The sequence below is a fragment of the Cyprinus carpio genome, chromosome B1 (assembly GCF_018340385.1).
Source record: "Cyprinus carpio isolate SPL01 chromosome B1, ASM1834038v1, whole genome shotgun sequence".
NCBI classification, from domain to species: Eukaryota; Metazoa; Chordata; class Actinopteri; order Cypriniformes; family Cyprinidae; genus Cyprinus; species Cyprinus carpio.
Genome location: NC_056597.1, coordinates 1,880,001 through 1,901,908, shown reverse-complemented (window position 1 = coordinate 1,901,908; position 21,908 = coordinate 1,880,001). Strand labels below are relative to the sequence as shown.

The following is a 21,908-nucleotide window of genomic DNA, read 5'->3' as shown; positions in this document are numbered from 1 at the left end:
TCCATGTGGACAATGTTCTACTTTAATTTAAAAGGGTTATCTTAAGCTTGATGGGGTTCAGAAAAACTAACTCTAAACTTCAACTCTCCACTTTGTATCTTATGTATTTGAATGAAGGTTAAGTCTGTTTAATTAATGGAAGCAGGGCCTTGCAATCCTTGGCTAAACCCATTAACAGAGGGGGCCATTGGAGAGTTAACTAGTTGAAGTAATTAGAAGAGGAAAGTAAGAGCCATACACGTGTGAGACAGCAGAACTGAACTCTCAGTGCACATGAATGTGTCTGGGTGTTTAAATTCACGGCACATGATTTTATAACAGACTCACTGCATGCAGTCCTATTCTGTTTTTTTCTAGAAGTTTACAGAGGTCATAACTGCAAAGGATTGTTTACAAAATGCAACTGAAGTCAGTTTATGGAGCAGTTATGTCGCCAAAGCTTACAGAGGGCATAATGCCACTTATTATGATTACATTATTTCTTGAAAGCACATATAATACAATTTAGTATACTGTCTCCACACATCTTGTGTTTTTCACATGACAACTATGGTAAACCATAAGACTTCATAATTCTTAACTTAAATCTTAAAGGAACAGTTTACCCAAAATTGCTGAACGTTCATGCCAACCAAGATAAAGTTGACTTTCTTTGTTCATTGGAACAGATTTAAAGAAATTTAGCATTATATCACTTACTCACCTGTGGATCTTCTGCAGTGAATGGGAGCCAAAAAAAAGAGAGTTCAAACAGCTGATAAAAACATCACAAGTTGGCGCCGATAGCCTCATGGTTAGTGCGCTGACATATACAGCACAACTGCGCTCACGGCGACCTGAGTTCAATTACGTCTCATCTGACTCAGGAGAGAAATATGCACAGATCAAGCACCATTCTAAACAGATATGATGGTGGATTTTGATGTGAAAGCACAACAGACGACTGACTTTTTCACCTGAAGGAAGCATTATTATTAATTATTATGTATTTATTTATTAAATTATTATGTATTTGGCCAAAAGTGCCAGTAAAAAATTCAAATGCTTTAATAATAGATTTGTTTCTTACAAACACAGATTTTTACTTTACAAGGCATTCATTGATGGACTGGAGTTGTGTTGATTACTTGTGGACTATTGTGATGTTTTTATCAGCTGTTAGGACTCTCATTCTGATGGCACCCATTCACTGCAGAGGATCTATTGGTGAGCAAATGATGTAACTTACATTGCTTCTGTTTATACTTTTTGCATCAGTAAAATTAAATGTCATATGTGATTGCACGTTTGACCAGCATATCCTATTAGATTTGCCTTAAGAGAAATTGGTGCAAACAAGTTAAGTTTAAAGTTGCAAACTAACTAGTCCTTGCACTGTATGCATGGAAATTTTATATCCCGTTTGAAGTAAACGTTTGACACTAACCTGTTCTTGACTTCTCCCGTATTATTTAGCATTCCTTCAGACTTGTCTAGCTCCATCAGAGTGCATTATTTTAAAGTGATTCCATTTTCCACTTGACTACACCTGGTCTCTTTGGTAATAGTTGATGATGACCTCTAACCTTGAGAGCTATGTTTGGTGCACTTAGAGTGTCTGCTAGGACATTGGCTCTGACCCTGAGGAATGTGCTAAAAGCAACAGAGTGCACACACTCACATATTTACAAAAACACACATTCAGAATATAAAGAAAGAAACAGAGTGTGGACATAGCCTCAAAAGCAACACAATTTTGCCTTGTTAAAGGGTTATTTCACCCAAAAATGAAAATTCTCTCATTAATTACTCCCTTATGTCGTTCCAAACCTGCAAGACCTCCGTTCATCTTCAGAACACAAATTAATATATTTTTGATGCATCCCGCGAACTCTTTGACCCTCCCATAGACAGCAAGGATCCTTACACGATCAAGGTCCAGAAACGTAGCAATGACATCTTTTAAATAATCCATGTGACATCACGGGTTCAACTGTAAATTTACAAAGCTATGAGAATACATTTTGTGCACAAAGAGAGAGAGAAAAAAAAAAAAACTTTATTCAACAATTTGTATCCTCCGCGTCATCCCCTGATGTCACTTGGATTATTTTACAGGTCTCCTTGCTACGTTTCTGGACCTTGATTGTGTAAGGATCCTTGCTGTCTATGGGTGGGTCAGAGAGCTCTCAGATTCCATCAGAAACAACTTAATTATATACCCAAACACAAAAGACTGATTTTAGGGTTTAGAACAACATTGAGTAATTTTCATTTTTGGGTGAACTCTCCCTTTAAATGCATTATTAATATAGTTGACCACATAATGCTGATTGTTTGAAATAGATGCTTTTCAGTATATACAGGTATACAATTATTTGACAATTTTTAGATTCTGACTGAAACCAACAACTGTTGTTGGATGACTGGCAGCTTTGTTAATGGATAGTGCACCGGATATCACTCAACTACTGTTGCTGATGTATGGCACTCCTGATACTGTATGTTATATTGCAAGCTTCTCGTTCTCTGTAGTTCCTATTTCGCCACCCACTGTATTATGAATGAAGTCTATCCCTGGGTCCCACCCAGTGCACTATATACTAAGGTACATTTCTATTCCTTTGTGTGTGCATGTGTGTTTATCTCTGTATGTGCATGTTTGTGCAGATTGTTTCTCATCTAAAGGAGAAGACAGGCTGTTTCGTCGTTTATTCAGGAGGTATAATCAGTTCATTCGGCCAGTGGAAAATGTGTCTGACCCCGTCACAGTGGAGTTTGAGGTCTCCATCTCACAGCTTGTTAAAGTGGTAAGAAAACCAGTGTCCACTTCCTCAAAATACTTAACCTGCTTCTTGTCCAAACACTGGGTGTGAGATGAGATTTAAGCCTGTAATTTTTTTTTCTTGACCTGAATTGCTATTGTTATTATAAGGGTTACACAATATATAACAGTATCAACCAATATTAGTGTTTTTATAGTATTAGCCATTATTAGATATTTTTTTTTTTTTTTAATAAAAATATGGGATATTGTTCACATTTTATTTCCTAGTTTTACATATAGAATTCAATCACAATAATCTAACATAAATCAGAGTCAAAAACCAAAATTGTGTGACGGCTGGTAAAAGAGGAGGAAGCAATTGCAGGCAATCAGAAGAAGTTTATTGAAATCAGAGTCCAGAATGTAGGCAATGGCAACGAAGGTCTACGGTGGCGTGAGAAGAGCTGGATGGTGAAGTCGCAGGTGAAGGTGAAGACGGTCAATGGATGAAACCAGGAACAGACCGGAACACTGACACGAAGACGACAACACGAATACAATCCAGCACACGAACACGGAAGACGGTAAACCAACTAGGCAGTGGAGACATGAATGAGGATCTGACAACAGACAGAGAGATGAGTGAGTATATGTAGCTGAGTGGAGATGAGGATCAGCTGGAGCGAGACAATCAACACACAGGTGACAACAATCAACCAAACGAGCACATGGAGACTACGTGAGTACAACAACAAACACAAAACATGACACGGAGGAAACAATGGATTTCCTACCGTGACAGTACCCCCTCCCCTAGGACGTCACCTGACGTTCCCAGCCTGCTTTACCTGTAGATTGTAATCATCAATAAGGCGGTGATCCAGTATGTCCCGAGCAGGAACCCACCTTCTCTCCTCCGGACCGTAACCTTCCCAATCCACCAAGTACTGAAATCCGCGTCCCCTCCGTCTAGAGTCCAGAATACGATTAACCAAATATGTGGTTTCCCCATTAACGATACGAGGCGGGGGGGGAACCGGGGCAGGCGGGTTAAGACGGGAAAAAAATCACCGGTTTAATTTTGGACACATGGAACACGGGATGAACCCTCCTGTACACCGGAGGAAGGCTAAGACGCACTGTTACCGGATTAATGATTTTGGTAACAGAAAACGGGCCAATAAATCTGGGAGCAAGCTTATTCGAAACGGAACGCATCTGAATATTCTGGGTAGAAAGCCACACTCTTTGACCGACGACGTAACGGGGAGGCTTCGACCGGTGGCGATCGGCCTTAGCCTTGGTGCACGACCTAGCCTGGAGCAGAGCTCTGCGAGCTCTGGTCCAGGTGCGGTGACACCTCTGGACTAGTGCGTGTGCGGACGGGGACCGAAACCTCGGATTCCGTACTGACAAAATTAGGTGGTTGGTACCCTAAACTACACTTAAATGGAGACATGCCCGTAGATGACACTGGTAAAGAATTGTGTGCGTACTCCACAATTGAGAGTTGCTGACACCAGGACGAAGGATTATTGGAAGCCAAACATCGCAAAACCCTTTCGACATCCTGATTGGCTCGCTCGGTTTGACCATTGCTCTGGGGATGGAACCCGGAAGAAAGACTAACAGTCGCTCCTAACAATTTACAAAATTCTCGCCAAAATTTGGACACAAATTGGGGACCCCCTGTCAGAAACCACGTCTGTCGGAAGGCCATGTATACGGAAGACATGGTCAATGACAGCTACCGCTGTTTCCTTGGCTGATGGTAATTTGGGCAAGGGAATAAAATGAGTCGCCTTCGAGAACCGGTCCACTACGGTTAAAATCACCGTATTGCCCTTAGAGGGCGGGAGGGCGGTAATGAAATCTAGCGAAATGTGGGACCAGGGTCTCGAAGGGACAGACAGCGGTAAGAGTAACCCATCTGGAGGTCGATTGGAAGTCTTACCAATAGCGCAAACTGAACAAGCCAAGACGAAGTCGTGGACGTCACGAGCCATACCAGGCCACCAAAATCGTTGCTTGACTAGAAACCTAGTTCTACTAACCCCTGGGTGACAAGCAACACTGGAACAATGACCCCACTGGAGAACGTCTGACCGTAACCCCTCCGGCACAAACAATCGGTTCGGTGGGCAACGAGCCGGGGGCGTTACCCCTTCTAAGGCAGTCAACACCTTCGATTCGACCTCCCATCTGAGCGCGGAGATAATGATGGTCCCCGGTAAAATGGGCTCGGGAGTAGCAGTACGATCGGAACGCTCAAAAAGACGGGATAAAGCATCGGGTTTGATGTTTTTGGAACCCGGCCGGTAAGAAAGTGTAAAATCGAAACGACCAAAAAACAATGCCCACCGAGCCTGCCTGGAGTTAAGTCTTTTGGCGGTTCTAATGTATTCGAGATTCCTATGGTCCGTCCATACAATGAAAGGTACACCCGACCCTTCAAGCCAGTGACGCCATTCTTCCAGTGCAAGTTTGACTGCCAACAACTCTCGATTGCCAATGTCATAATTAACCTCTGCAGGAGATAAACGGTGAGAATAATACGCGCAAGGATGCACCTTTCCGTCTGAGGATGCGCGTTGGGACAACACTGCTCCTACCCCCACCTCTGACGCGTCGACCTCCACTATGAATTGACGTGAGCGATCAGGGGTGACGAGAATGGGAGCTGAAACAAAGCAGCTTCTCAGTTTGGCAAACGCAGCCTCGGCTGCGTTTGACCACCTGAACGTCAAACTAGGGGAGGTCAAGGCGGTCAGAGGAGCGGCTAGTTGGCTGAAATTGCGAATGAAACGGCGGTAAAAATTGGCGAACCCCAGAAATCTCTGCAGGGCCTTGCGAGACTCTGGGGATGGCCAATTTACCACAGTCTTAACCTTCTCAGGATCCATGCGAACACCCTCAGTCGAAATGATGTGTCCTAGAAAAGAAACAGACTGTGCATGAAAAACGCATTTCTCCGCCTTGACAAACAATCCATTCTCTAGCAACCGCAGAAGCACTCGTCGTACGTGTTGCACGTGTTCCTGGAGAGACGAAGAAAAAATCAATATGTCATCCAGGTAAACATATATGAACAGATCGACCATGTCTCGCAACACGTCATTAACGAGTGCTTGGAAGACTGCCGGCGAGTTCGTTAGCCCGAAAGGCATCACGCAGTACTCAAAATGGCCTCTAGGGGTGTTAAAGGCAGTCTTCCACTCATCCCCCTCCCTGATGCGGACCAAATGATAAGCATTACGTAAGTCCAATTTAGTGAAAACTGACGCTCCCTGCAACCTCTCAAAAGCTGAAGACATAAGCGGCAAAGGATAGGTATTCTTTACCATTATGTTGTTCAGCCCTCGGTAGTCAATGCAAGGTCGCAAGGATCCGTCCTTCTTTCCCACAAAAAACAACCCCGCCCCCGCTGGAGAAGAAGAAGGGCGGATGAACCCCGTTGCAAGAGAACTGGATATATATTTCTCCATGGCCGCCGTCTCTGGAATAGACAAAGAATATAACTTGCCCTTAGGCGGAGAAGTTCCTGGCAATAACTCTATCGCACAGTCATAGGGACGATGAGGAGGAAGAGAATCAGCCCGAGACTTACTGAACACCTCCTTCAGGTCGTGGTACTCCGCGGGCACGTTAGCCAAATCCACTGCTTCCCCCTGAAACACAGACTCAGAAACATTAACAACAGCAGACAAAAGACAAGACAAATGACACTCCTCGCTCCAGCTAACCACAGATCCGAGGCGCCAATCGATCCTGGGGTTGTGTTTCTGGAGCCAGGTGTGACCTAGAACAATGGGGGATTGAGGTGAGTCCGTGATGTAAAATGAAATCTCCTCCGTATGGTTGCCAGATGTGATGAGAGAAACCGGTACAGTGGTCTGTGTGATGACTGGCAGTCTGTGTCCGTTGAGTGCAAAAGGTGCAATGGGGTGTTTGAGGGAGGTGAGAGGAATGTTGAGTTTAGTAGCCAACTTACAGTCCATAAAACTACCCTCTGCCCCAGAATCCAACAAAGCGTGATGATCGAGTGCGTGGGTGGACCACCGTAGACTCACCGGAAGGAGTGTCGATGTAGATGAGGTCTTCCTGGCAGAGATCCCACCCGATAGTAGCCTCCGTTTTACTATCGGGCTTGGTCTTTTACCGGACAGCGCTGGATGTGATGTTCTTGGCTGCCGCAGTATAAACATAGTCCCAGGGATCTCCGCCTGATCCTCTCCTCCCGGGAGAGCCGAGCTCGCCCCACCTGCATGGGTTCAAGATCTCCCGGTGGGCTGACCGCAACCTCTGAGCGCTGACGCTGAGCCTCCGGTCTGGTCGCGAGAACTGCTCTCCCCCTCCGTCTGGCGGCTTGGTCGAGTCGGTTGTCTACTCTGATGGTGAGGTCGATCAGGCCATTGAGAGAAGTGGGGAGCTCGACGGCGCGGATCTCCTGTTGGATGCGGTCAGCCAACCCATGCAGGAAGTGATCCCACTGCGCCTCTTCGTTCCACTTACACTCCGCCGCCAGGGTGCGGAACTCAATAGAATAGTCGGCTACGGACCTGTCTTCCTGACGTAGGTCCGTGAGAAGTCTAGCCGCCTCCCTCCCGGCGACGGAGCGGTCGAAGACCCGTCTCATCTCCTCCGAAAGGGCGTGGAACGAGGCACAGCAGCTGTCTTGGTTCTCCCACACCGCCGTCCCCCAGAGGGCAGCCCTCCCCGTCAGTAGTGACAAGACGAATGCCACCTTCATTTCCTCGGTGTGAAACGTGCGGGGCTGCAGGGCGAAGTGCAGAGAACAATGAGACAGAAATGATCGACAAAACTTTGGCTCACCCGCATATTTCTCAGGGATGGGGAGGCGTGGTTCGGACTGGGAAATCCCTCCGGAGACGATCGGCGGTGTGGGGTGGCGTGGGAGGCGCAGCGGGTGGCGGTTGTTGTTGTCGTTGAGCCTGGAGAGCGAGCTCGGACACCTTCGTCACCATTGCTTGGAAAGCTCGACCCATCTCATCTATCGCCTTGTCTTGGCGATCCATGCGATCAACGCCTCTCTGCAAAAACTCCTCTAGATGAGATGGGGAGCGATCGATCGCCTGCTGCTTCCATGATGGTCAGATCCTACTGTGACGGCTGGTAAAAGAGGAGGAAGCAATTGCAGGCAATCAGAAGAAGTTTATTGAAATCAGAGTCCAGAATGTAGGCAATGGCAACGAAGGTCTACGGTGGCGTGAGAAGAGCTGGATGGTGAAGTCGCAGGTGAAGGTGAAGACGGTCAATGGATGAAACCAGGAACAGACCGGAACACTGACACGAAGACGACAACACGAATACAATCCAGCACACGAACACGGAAGACGGTAAACCAACTAGGCAGTGGAGACATGAATGAGGATCTGACAACAGACAGAGAGATGAGTGAGTATATGTAGCTGAGTGGAGATGAGGATCAGCTGGAGCGAGACAATCAACACACAGGTGACAACAATCAACCAAACGAGCACATGGAGACTACGTGAGTACAACAACAAACACAAAACATTACACCCATTAAAAAAAAAAATACATTACATAATAAATTGAATGACAATGTTAAATGTAATCTTTAGCAAAACTCAATATGAATATATATTTTTTTCATATTGTACTGTACATTATAATGGTGTGATGCCTAAATTCACTTGTAGCATTTAAAACAATGGATTGTTTAGGATTATTACTTTTTATTATTTTTTGTAACATTTATTTAGAAAACAAATGTGGATATTTAATATTGACTATTGTCTGACATTATATAAAATTATCAGTAATGGCCAGACTTTTATTATTTGTGCATCTTCGTGAATTTTTATTAAGAATGGACTCTTATTATTTTATGCTTGTGGAAATAATCAAGCAAAGCTGAGACAATAATGTCAAACACTAGAGAATCTTAGTCCACATTAGTTAAAGTGTACAAATTTAAGCTCAAACAAATACAAGCACACAAGCACTTTTGACCTCTTTATAAAAATAATAGTGTGTGAGGTCTTTTTTCTTTTTTCTAAATTGAAGGAGATTTGCTCCGCAGGTGGCTTCCTGTGAGTAGAATTCTGTGCTGTTTTCCGTTATTGTGAGGGCTTTTTGTTTCATTTACTGTGGTCAGGGAGAGCAATTGAGTTAAAAGCCTTTGTGCCCCACTGTTACAGGAAGTAGTGCCGACTCTGTGCTTTCCCCAGCATCATACAAATCAGCACTCCTCTTAAAACTCCTGGATTAAATTTCCACTTCACCAGGGAAAGCGGCCAAGATTAAAAGCACACTTTTTTTTCTTGCTTCACAGAGACAGACACCTGAGAGATTAACAAGCCATAACCCACCACTATAGAGAACACAATCCTGGATTATAGATTATAGATAACAGGCATTTTTTCATATTTTTCTTGTAAATATGCAGGACCTATTAGTACTGTTGAGGGTACTGTGATGAATGAATTGAAGCTGGTAGATGAAAGTACTCTAAAGTACCTCCAAACCCCTTTTCTTATCAGACCTGTCTTTCATATTAGACAAGAACTGTATTGATTTTATTGCCAGAACATATTCCATTATAAACAATAGAGGATTGCTGTCTTTCTTTCTGACTGTTTCTGTCTTTGCCCTCTGCCTGTGTCGTTCTCTCTATAGGATGAAGTCAATCAGATCATGGAAACAAATCTTTGGCTGAGACATGTAAGTAATTTTTGTGTGCAGCATGTAGGCCTTGTGCACATGTTTGTGTTAACACAAAGATCTAATCTTCTTTGTGTCTTGTACCACTGTCAGTAAGAATGTAACAAGAAAATGTGTATAGCAAAAACATACAAGGCATGGGGTTGAGTAATGCAGGGAAAGAACAATACAGTAAATATATACATGTAGAAGATGAGTAGGTGGAAACAGGACACCATGAAAAAGAAAAGTTATATAAATAATAGAAAACTTAAAGGTAGCACAGTAGTTATCTCCTAAAACGAATGGAAAGAAAGAGGTTAAAAAGATGATAATATATGTGCAAAAAGTAGCTCAAACATTTCACTTTTTTAATAACCAGCAGAATAATAATAAACTACTGTTATTTCACAGTCAGCAAAGATTGTTTTGTTAGTTATTTAGTGAACTTATTCATTTAGCAAACCTATTTTTCATCCTCCAAGCATGAAGATACATCCAGGAAATGAACTTGGCTTTATATGTCTGAAGTGCTATGTTCTTTTTTCACACTGAAAATATTTTGTGCTTTATTATTCTTTGTGACTGTCTGCTTAGATAGATATTACTTAGATACTGTACATGTTTTCAGCGCTACAATAATGAGTGCAACATGCTCCAGCATTACTACTGAACTTATTGCTTAAATCAGCATATTGTGTTTATAGTTGAAAGTGATTTTTGTGTGTGATACATTGTGTAATGTTGTTACAAAGAGTGTGTTGCCCTAGCTTGGTTCGGGATTGGGGAGGGTTCTGGATTTGGATGAATATTTGCTGAATTTTTCTGAGAATGTCTGTGCTTTTGTTAAGCCCTGTAGTATTGTACAATAAGTCTGTGCAATGCCTGATAGCAGGATGCTTGATATCACTGAACACAGACAGATCAGCAGTCCTAACAACATATCTCTTCACAGATATGTCAACAAACCAAAAAATGAGACAGAAATGGGCACAAATACACAGCTCTGCAAATACACTACTATACACATTACACATTAGTATACACATTTGTTAACAAACCTCAATAAACAACATGCCTACTCAAGCAGAAAATGTGCTTTCTTTTTTCACTGCTGATGGAGAAATGCACATACAAAAATAAAGGCTGTGACAGGGCACAGATGACACATGTAGATGTTCTGTAGATAGTAGATTAGAACTGTGTCACTTGTATGGGCACCAAAGCTTAATTTTTAGCCTATGGCTTAAGCATAAAATAAAGAAAAAAAAAAATATATATATATTTTTTTTTGCGATATTATCATAGATATGGAATGACTACAAGCTGAAGTGGTCACCTGCAGAGTTTGATGGAATTGAGTTCATCAGAGTCCCATCAAATAAAATCTGGAGGCCTGACATTGTACTTTACAACAAGTGAGTGGAGTCTTTTTTACCTAACTTTCAACTTCAGTGAATTTAAGTTTATAGTAATTTTGGTCCTTTTTGATTTTGGGCCAAACGAACATGATCAGAGCTTGCAGTCTGAGAAAATGAAATATGAATGCATTAGCAGTCATAACATTGAAACATTCTTTTTCTGACATAGTGCTGTTGGGGATTTCTTGGTGGAGGACAAAACCAAAGCTCTTTTGAAATATGATGGAACCATCACTTGGGTCCCTCCTGCAATCTTCAAATCATCCTGCCCTATGGACATCACGTACTTCCCCTTTGACTATCAGAATTGCTCTATGAAGTTTGGTTCCTGGACCTATGACAAGGCCAAGATTGACCTGGTACTTATTGGCTCAAAGGTAAACCTTAAAGACTTCTGGGAGAGTGGAGAGTGGGAGATCATTGATGCACCCGGTTATAAACACGACATCAAGTACAACTGCTGTGAAGAGATCTACCCAGACATAACCTACAGTTTTTACATACGGCGACTGCCCCTCTTCTACACTATCAACCTTATTATCCCCTGCCTCCTCATCTCCTTTCTGACAGTACTTGTCTTTTACCTTCCATCAGACTGTGGTGAGAAAGTGACATTGTGCATCTCTGTACTCCTCTCTCTCACTGTGTTCCTTCTTGTCATTACGGAAACCATCCCATCAACCTCACTCGTGATCCCTCTGATAGGCGAGTACCTTCTCTTCACAATGATTTTCGTCACCCTCTCCATTGTCATCACCGTCTTTGTATTAAATGTGCACTATCGCACCCCTATGACCCACACTATGCCTAGCTGGGTCCGTTCTGTCTTCCTCCGAGCTTTACCCCGCATTATGCTCATGCGCCGGCCTCTCGATCTATCAGAGTCTTCTGGAAAAGGAGGACTAGAAAGTGGGGGCTCGTCCGGGACTGGAGCAGGACGAGGAGGAGAGGGGAAGAAGAGGAAAAACAGTGGATCTCAGCAGGGAGCAATGAACTCTTTGGAATTTGGAGAAGGGAAAGCAGCATTAGAAGGCAAGAAAGGCGGATGCCCATGTCACCCAATGAAAGAGGCAACTGAGGGGGACTGTGGGAAAGTGAGTCGTCAGTTGAGTCCACAGGCTATAAACACAGTTGTGGCTTTCTCTGTGGTGTCACCGGAGATCAAACAGGCTATTGAGAGTGTGAAGTACATTGCTGAGAACATGAGGAGCCGCAACAAAGCCAAAGAGGTAAAGTGGTTCCTAGTCTGTCAATCCACTTGGTACAACACATTGACTATAAGGAATTGTGCTCTCTGGATAAACACACTGCCAAAATTATATTCCTTGACATGGAATTTGGATCCACATGCAGAGCTTTTCCATCCTAGCAAAGATTAGTCACATTAGTGTCAGCTGGGCAGCAATCTGCACTTGTGTGTCTGCTTGGACTGATTGCCCCTATGATAGTAGAAGTCAAATTAGGCTTCATGTTGGTGTAAGCTTTTCAGTCCTCAGTTTTTTCCAGCCATCTGCATATATCCTATTCACAGGATGGTGGGAGTGACATCTCTAGTCCCACGGAAGGATTCCCTTTTTACACTGGGAGTTTGGCAGGGTTCTGTTTTGCCAAATAGTGACAAAAGGCACCAAAACAGGGAACATGTAATGTCTCCTAGAGGGGTGTGACTAATTACACAAGCTACACTTCCTAGAATTACTGGTGGTCTTTGTCTCCCATTATAAAGGTCAGCATGTTCTGACCAGAACAGACAATAAAACTGTTGTGTCTTAAATAAGCTAAATGAGACCTCTGCGCCAAGCAGGGGCGTACCTCCTTTCCAGAGGAGGACCTTGTGTCAGGGAATGGCATCCTCAATGGTGGACACAGATCTCCTCTGTTAGTATAGGTCTCTTCGAATTGTGTGGAAATGTTAGGTGTGCTATGTTTTTATACCAACACATATTAGTGTGCTTCTCTAGGAAATGATGCATCCGTGCATCAGTGGCCCAAGGCTATTGATTTATGCATTTCTTTTTGTACTTTCAAAAACATGGTATGCTGACATCATCAAACTTCTAGTAGAACAGCCTTGGTGTTTCCTATTTGCGTACAGATCTGCTCAGCCAACCAAAAGGGAAATTATGCATCCCTGACCAGAGCTGTGGGCTTTTGAGGTCAGTGTTGTGGGCTGAGTGTTGTTTCTACAGTTCATAATGGTAAAGCCTTCTCTACAAAAAGTATTTATTTCCATTATTTTTAACATCTGAAAGTCTAGCAGAACTATCAGCATGTCATAAGGAAGTCTGTGGGGTTCATTTGAGAGATGTGAGGTGCATCAGACTAACTATTCAACTATATGTCTAGGACCTTTCAGATTGTTTGATCAACTCTGTCTGTTTTGCCAATCTGGCTCATTGTACGCTGCAGCCTAAGAAACGTCTCTCTCACTGAATTGTGGAGGCTCTTGGCATGTAACAGCCCGAGGGAGTGCACAGTCATTCAACTCGTGGGATGGCTGTTTCTGAGCTGTCGTATTAATTCCTGTTCTATATTTGCTAGATTCATTGGGCGTGAGCATTGGTCCTGTAGTCAATGTGTTGCACAGAGCAGAGCAACTATATATAACTATGAATACATAACAACTGTCCCAGAAGCAGGGGAACAATGTTCAACACATCACTGTCCCTTTCTACCTTAGCTACCATGAAACGCCTCCTAGAACGATAGGCATAACGTACACAGCAGTATTTGTATTCCTGCCTGGTGGATGTAGCTACCTGGCATCGCTGTGTGTTAATGGCTTTTCAGGCATGCATTTCTGGTCTTATTTCCAATAGTCAATGTGTTGTACCTTGTTTCCCTCTGGGAAAAGTAATTTTTTGCTGAACTGTACCTTTACTCACATGACAAGGCATGCACTCAATCTGTCAGTCATTGTTCCATCCTCTTGTCCATTCACATGTCAAATGCCCATTGAATAATGGATATCAATGAATAATGACTCAAATTCCAACATCATGTCATGCTTTGGTTGTAATGCCCTCACAAGGACAGGTTATACGTCACAGACATCTAGCATAAGCAGGAGCGGTTCTAGGGGGTGGCCAGTGCCCCCCTGTCAACAAGCTTGCCAACAATCATTTTGGGTGAAATGCGCAGTTTGTCCTGTAAACTATATATAAAAAAGAAAAACATCACCAGCTGCTAAATTCAAATCTGCATTCGCTGGCTGGCACAGAGACACATACATTTTTAAAGCACTGCACATTATAACCAATCACCAGTGTTGGGGAAGCTACTCTGAAACTGCAGCTTGACCAGCTACAAGCTACTCGTAAATTAAAGCAGTTAAGCTACATTCAAGCTACCCTTCTGAAAGAGTAGCTAGCTACACTACAAGTTACTATCAAAAAGTAGCTAGCTAAATTGAAACTACTTTAAATTTCTTTGTTATTATTAATTTTGTTTTACAATTAACATTACAAATAACTAAATAATTATTAATGAAAAATTATAATGAAGTTAAAATATTTGGGGTTTAAAACAAAACAAAGTGAAGATGTAAGAATATAAGTAAGATATTAATTTCACAGTGTAAACAGCTTTAGAGATTATTATGGGAGAGTGCTGGAACTCGCTGGACTGAAGTGAAAATGTTCTTTGCTCTCTTTTTGTACAATGAAAGTGTTACATACTGATTAGTAACTTACAATGTTTTCATTAAATTCACATTAAATACAAAGTCTTTCATATTAAAAAATATTTTATGGTATGACACCCATATCTGGTACTTAAGTAAAAAGACAGATGTTTATGCAAATTTAATAGATTACACTATTAGGCTACTTTGCCCATCGCCCATTATAGAGCAACTAACATAATCCATAAAGGTGCAAAATGCATTTACATATTTGAGAATCAAGATATATTTTGCGAATATTTCGAATAAAATAAAAAATTATAAAACCCCTGCTGGAAGAAAAAACAATAGACACAATTACAAAATGTTTAATGGTTTTACTGGTTATAATGGGACTGGAAAGTGGAAACTGTAAAGGATCCTGTTGGTCTCTACTGGTAATTGGTTGCCTTCTATAGGTGGCTTGTTAAAACCAATAAATCCTAATGGAATATGTTCCAAAGCTCACTACAGAAAACCATTTTTTAATGGTTTTAATGGTTAAAAGTTGATGGTTTGTAATGTTTGTAATGGTTATTTATAGTGAAAACCATTAAAATTTTCTGTGATGGTTTATTCTTTTGTTTGTTTGTTTTTTCAGTTGGGACGCAAGCCTGTATCAGTTATATAGTGGTATTGTGGCTGCTGTGTGTCACTTGACAAGCATGAGAGTCCCCCCCAACCCTTCAGTTGTGCCCCCTCAAAAATAATAGTTTGCATGATTATTTGTAAAATAAATGAAACATGATGAAACATTCATTTTAATTGTCATCAAATTGTTATAGATTACTTCTAGAGATTGCAGTGATACATGACATGATGAAAAATGACTGAATGAATAATACTTAAAGTAGGTTAAGATGAATTTTAAAATTGTGCCCCCTAAATGTACAAGTGGCCCCTGTCTGGCCCTCCTATTTACTTTGGTCTAGAACCACCCCTGAGCATAAGCTTATGAAAACTACTTGGCTGCTCTCAGTGGGAATGTTTACTGAGTGCTTCATTGACAATAAGTGCTTTAGATCCCTCAGTTGAGACACCACACTTTGATATGGAAAGTCTCACCACTTCATCCTTCATCTTCACTCTTGGCTCAGAGCCTCACTACTGAATCACATTAGCATTGTAATGCACCCAGTGCCTAAATATGTAGAGGGAAAATGTTTCGCATAGCTCCGCTTATAGTAGCACAATCTAATTAAGCTTATCCCCATGTAGTGTGAATAAAGCATTTTGGACAGTCAGACCTGCTTGTCACTCATTCTCATCGTCTCGTTGCAATTTTCTCCTACCTTGCTTTCTCGTGTTCAAATTTTCCGTCTTTCTCTCATTTTCTTTCCCTGTTACCTCTAACTTCTCTTTTCTTTCATTTATTAACCTTCCATCTCTGCTTTTTTCTCTGCTTTATTGTGTGCCCTTTCTTTCGTAGGTGGAGGATGATTGGAAATATGTTGCCATGGTGATTGACCGCATCTTCCTTTGGGTCTTTGTGCTGGTGTGTGTGCTGGGAACTATGGGCCTCTTCCTGCAACCTCTGATTGGCTTCTTCTCATAATTAACTGTGCCAGCTTGCCTGTTCTAACCAATAATTTTCTGAGTCACTGACATGCTCCATATTTAATTAGTACCAAAAGTGTTCTGTCGCTACAACAAAACTCTCCTAAACTATATACTGGTGTTATTGCGCAGCAAATAAATAATCAGGTATTCTGTTTTTCTCTCTGCCACTCATCAGTTGGAGACTTAAAGACTGCTTTTTGCCTTTTTAACAATCAATCACTCCAAGTGAACTTTCTAATCACCATCCTGAAGCACTGAAATGTCCATAAGAAGACTAATCAGACTTATTGTTGTTCTGTGTCCACTGCTCAAAATTACATTCCACTTACAATATCTGATTACACACACAATATGTGGCACTTTATACTAAACAACATGGCCATTTGCTCACAAATTCCCGGCAGTCACTCAGGAAAAACTGCAAAAGACAGTGATGGTGTTTTTCTTGCCAGTGGGAATAGAGTAGAGAAAATCCTGTTTAAACACAAAGAAATGTGTTGTGTAGATTAGTTCACCGAAATCTTCGAGGATAAACAGTGAGCCGTGAGATTATGGGATGAAGTTAGTCAAGAATATGGGTGATCTATAAATAACTGGTTGTAGCATGGCTGCACTCCAGAATAGAAATGACTAATCAGGTCCCATTTATGCCAAATAATTTGTGTTTAGAATGAGATTAATTAATCAGTTTTTTCCTCAGTGTGTCTGATCTCTATGATACTGCATGGTAAAGATTTTATTATTATTATTATTATTATTTTTTTTTTTCATTTAAAGCAGATGTATTGACCATGATGTCTAAATCCTTAACTGTTTTTAGTGGTGTGCAGGCTATTAAGATGACTGCTTTCCCTCCCTCTCTTACGCTCATGCTCTCTCTCTTGCTCCATCAGCAAGAGACATAATCCTCTCTTTAATATCACCATTTCAGTTTTTTTCCACTTCTATTTGTCAGCTTCTGACACTTTTGTAAAGCATTTTTTAAACAGATGTCTTTCAAATAAAAATAAGTTTTTGTTGTTGTTGTACACACTATGATCTCTGTCTTACTGCCTCTGTGTTAAACTCAGCAAGCAATGAGTGTATTTATGAAACGTGTTTCATGCAAACGAAACGCACATCCTTTAAACTCACATTCTCTGCTATATCACAGAAATATCCTACCTATAAAAGGCACAACAGATTTTATGATTGGTTTTAGTAGCATTAGGTCTTTTGAAGTAGCAGCTTATAATCATTTCCTAAGTGTAAAAGCGGTTTCAGAACTATCTGACTTAATTCTAGCACAGCTGTAATCCTGTACCACTGTTTATGGTGTGTGGGAATGACAATTTTTGCAACTTAAATGCAACAGAGATTTAGCAGATGAGTCTGCAAAGATTAATCATGTGCTATATTTATATATGCTACAAAAAGAAAACTCTTCAATATGACTTTAGAGCAGTTCAGAAACTCTAAACAAATAAAAAAAGATATATAATTAGATAAATAAATTTCCCCAGTATATTATGTTTAATGTACATCTTGCAGCAATTCATTTATAGTTTCATTTTCAAATTCTGCTTGAGAATGATTTTTTAAAAATAGTAAATGGTTAATTGAGGGCACCCAAGTTCCTACACTGCCATCATTTGAGAGAGAGAGAGAGAGAGAGAGAGAAATGAATTGAGGTAGAAACACTACGACTATGCTGTGTCTGCACTGGTTTATGTTCAGGAATGTCTATTTTCTTCTTTATATCAGCAGAATGTCTTGAATCAATAGCATCTCAAGCAATACAGACTGCAGTAGCATCTTTGATATGTTCAGACGTTCAGATTGATGTAAATAAATAAACTAAATACCAACAATCAGAAATAATTAACAAAAAAGAAAATTAATAATATAATTTCTTAAAACCTTTAATCTGCAATTTTGCACACAACTGCTCATTATTGATATAATGGCTTCAGGCAGCAGACGCTTTATCATAGGTTTTCTGAAAATCACAGAATAATGCAGAAAAAAAAAGACTTTCCTGAGTTTATTTGTTTGTTTGGGAATTATAGGACTATCAAGGGGAAAATGTACCTCTCTGCCCTAGTGTATGTGTATGGAAAATCATAAAGTGTATATGAAAATACACTTTAAGGTATAATACTAGTATAACACATGGGGTATAAGTGAAGTGCTCTGTCTTGCACTTGATAACTCAAAAAAACAAAACAAAAAAAAAAAAAACGGTAAAAACAAACAAGTATTCATTGTTGTAGTCTCTCATATTACAGTCTAGTGGAATTTGGGACACAGATAATAGTCTGTGTTTATTCAGTGATCGTAATAAATGTATTTATTCGTTTAGATGTCTTCTTATGAAAAGATGAAATAAAGGATTTAAGTTTTCTATTTGTGCATGTTTTTTTAAATGTATGAACATTAAGTTCATTTTCTTGATTCTTGTTTGAAAATAACTTTGCATAAAAGTGCTTATCAAAACCTCTTTCTCTCTTATCGTCTTCCTTTCTGTTTTCATCTGATTCATTATGCTGATTACTGTGGATGTGCTGCCATATCCAAAATTAACATTTGTTTGTGCATTTGCATGTTTTTGCATTTGTATTACTCTCCCTTTGTAATTTTTTTCAGGTTGCCTGCAAAACTGGATGTGTGTGGCTGTGGCATGGAGAACGCTAAGATCCTCAAATAAATTGCACACATTTACTTTCCTGCAATCCTCTCTCTTAGAGGATACTACTTTTAATATTGTTCTCTTACTTTATAGTGCTTAAATTCTGAGGCCAGGCTTACCTCAAAATACCGCATTTATGTCTTTCCTGTTACTCTTGTTATTATAGTTGTTTTGAGCTCTTTGGATTAGATTAGATTAGATTCAACTTTATTGTCACTGCACATGTAAGGTACAAGGCAGCGAAATGCAGTTAGCATCTAACCAGAAGTGCAATAAGCAGTAAGTACAGAATATACAAGGTCTACAATATGTACAATAACTATACAGATAAGTATTATGGACAAAATTTACAGATTTTAAATACTATCAGCATGATATACAGATAGGTGTACTATGAACATATTATACAGATGAATATGTGAAGTGTATGTACACTATAGGCAGAACTATGAACATATGAACAATTTAAACTATTGCAATGGAAAGTAAAGTGCATAGAAAAATTCAGTGTGCAATGGATTATTCAGTGTTCCTGGATGAACAGACAGTAGTGCAAGTAATAGCAAGTTTGTTGTTTTTGCTTGTTGTAAATAAATAAATAAATAAATCAGTCAGATGTAGTGATGAAGTGTGGGAGGAGTCTGTGTGTATGGTGTGCGGGGTGTCAGAGGGCAGAGTTCAGTAAGGAGACAGCTGTAGGGAAAAAGCTGTTCCTGGATCTGCTGGTCCTTGTCCGGAGGCTCCTGAAGCGCCTCCCGGAGGGCAGGAGGTTAAACAGTCTATGGTCAGGGTGAGAGGAGTCCTTAAGAATGCTGCGAGCTCGACGTACACAGCGTTTCCTCTGGATGTCCTCAATAGCAGGAAGTGGTGTCCCTGTGATGCGTTGGGCAGTTTTCACCACCCTCTGCAGTGCTTTGCGGTCAGCCACCGTGCAGTTCCCATACCAGACTGTGATGCAGCTGGTCAGGATGCTCTCGATCGCACACCGGTAAAAGTTCACCACTATGGCTGAAGACAGCTGGTTCTTCTTCAGTGTTCTGAGGAAGAAGAGGCGTTGGTGAGCCTTCTTGACCAGGCTGGAGGTGTTTGTGGTCCAGGACAGGTCCTCCGTGATGGTGGTTCCCAGGAACTTGAAGCTGGAGACACGTTCAACAACCATCCCGTTAATGTGGATGGGGTCATGCGTGCTTCCTTTCTTCTTCCTGAAGTCCACAATGAGCTCCTTTGTTTTACTGGTGTTAAGGAGCAGGTTATTGTCAGCGCACCATGTGGCCAGGTGCTGTACCTCTTCCCTGTAGGCAGTCTCATCGTTGTCACTGATGAGGCCAATCACCGTGGTGTCGTCTGCAAACTTAATGATGGAGTTGCATCCATGCACAGGCTTGCAGTCATGGGTGTAGAGGGAGTAGAGAAATGGGCTCAGCACACAGCCCTGTGGTACGCCAATGTTAAGTGTGATGGTGGAGGAGCAGGTGTGGCCAGACCTAACATGCTGAGGCCTGTTGGTCAGAAAGTCCATGATCCAGTTGCAGAGGGAGGTGTTAATGTCCAGGTCTCCAAGTTTTGTGGTCAGCTTGGAGGGAATGACGGTGTTAAATGCTGAACTGAAGTCAACAAACAACATCCGTACATATGTGTTGTTACTGTCCAGGTGTGTGAGTGCAGAGTGCAGCACTGTGCATACTGCATCCTCTGTGCTCCTGTTTCTGCGGTAGGCAAATTGATGTGGGTCCAGTGTGGGTGGGGAGGCAGTCTTTGAGGTGTGCTAGGACCAATCGCTCAAAGCACTTCATAATGATGGGTGTGAGTGCTACAGGGCGGTAGTCATTTAAGCACATCGGGGAGGAGTGTTTCGGTACTGCCACAATGGATGTGGACTTAAAAACATGTTGGAACAGTTGCTTGGGTGAGGGACAGGTTGAAAATGTCTGTGAAGACCCCTGCAAGCTGCTCTGCACATGCTCTAAGCACACGTCCAGGAATGCCATCCGGGCCAGCAGCCTTGTGTGCATTGATCCGGCTCAATGCAGTGTGGACATCTGAGGAGGTGAGTTTGAGAGGTTGGTGGTCTGCTGAGTGTGTGGTTTTGGTGGCCGTCTCCTTGCTGTCGCTGTTGAAGCGAGCATAAAAGTCATTTAGCTCGTTAAGGAAGGAGACGTCCGTGACCATTGGAGTGGAGTTGCTTGGTTTGTAGTCACTGATGGCCTGGATGCCCTGCCACATGCGTCGTGGGTCAGAGTTGGAAAAGTGTTCCTCTACCTTCAGCTTGTAGCAGTACTTGGCCTTTTTGATGCCCCTTTTCAGGTTAGCCCTGGATTTACTGTAGGCCTGCACGTCATCTGACCTGAAGGCAGTGTTGCGGGCTTTCAGCAGAATTCGCACCTCCTTGTTCATCCATGGCTTCTGATTAGGGTATGTTGTGATCTGTTTTTCTGATGTAACACTGTCAATGGTGGTGTTGATGTAAGTCAGTACAGAGGAGGTATAGGTATCAATGTCCGTGTGAGAGCCACAGGCAGCCTGAGAAGCAAACATACTCCAGTCCGTGTGTTGAAACCTGTCCTGAAGTAAAGAGTCTGCTCCAACTGGCCACACTTGCACACTGGCCACACAAGTGTGGCCAATAATATTGGCCACACTTGTGGGCTATATTATTATTACTCTTGTTATTATAGTTGTTTTGAGCTCTTTGTTGTGGTGTGCCTTGGTCTCCATGGTCCAGGCTATAGCCTCCTTGTCACTATATATGGAATCTGAAGCTTTTGTCACAGCAACAGCAGCCCATAATCCAATAGCGACGCCACCCCCCCCAAACCAAATCGTATATTTTATCTAACAAAAAAAACACACCATGTAACTATGCAAATGGTCAGACCCTGCTGTTCCTGTAGTTTGTGCTTTTTTTGAGAGTGTTCTTGTAGCTCAAACAGTAGGACATAGTGCAAGCAATGCCAAGGTCATGGGTAAAATGCATACTTTAATGCATTACTTCACTGTAAGATGCTTTGGATAAAAGCATCTGTCAAATGCCTACATTTCAACAGGAATAATGCAGTTTTTACAGAACTGGTCCCAGGAATAATTCTGCAAAAATACAGTAAAAATGTTGAACAACCTGTGCATAATAATAATAATAACAGCCCCCTTCTGGTAAATAGCAAGGTC

General features: G+C 41.7%; 1 protein-coding gene across 1 annotated transcript; it reads left to right on the top strand.

Annotated features, from left to right (window-relative positions):
- Window positions 1–2,325: 2,325 nt before the first annotated feature.
- Window positions 2,326–17,160, top strand: LOC122135832 (neuronal acetylcholine receptor subunit alpha-3-like). The gene is made up of 5 exons (XM_042716176.1): window positions 2,326–2,789; window positions 9,410–9,454; window positions 10,742–10,851; window positions 11,024–12,083; window positions 15,945–17,160. The coding sequence occupies exons 1-5, from the start codon at window positions 2,544–2,546 to the stop codon at window positions 16,068–16,070; spliced, it is 1,587 nt and encodes a 528-aa protein (XP_042572110.1). The 5' UTR covers window positions 2,326–2,543; the 3' UTR covers window positions 16,071–17,160.
- Window positions 17,161–21,908: the final 4,748 nt, after the last annotated feature.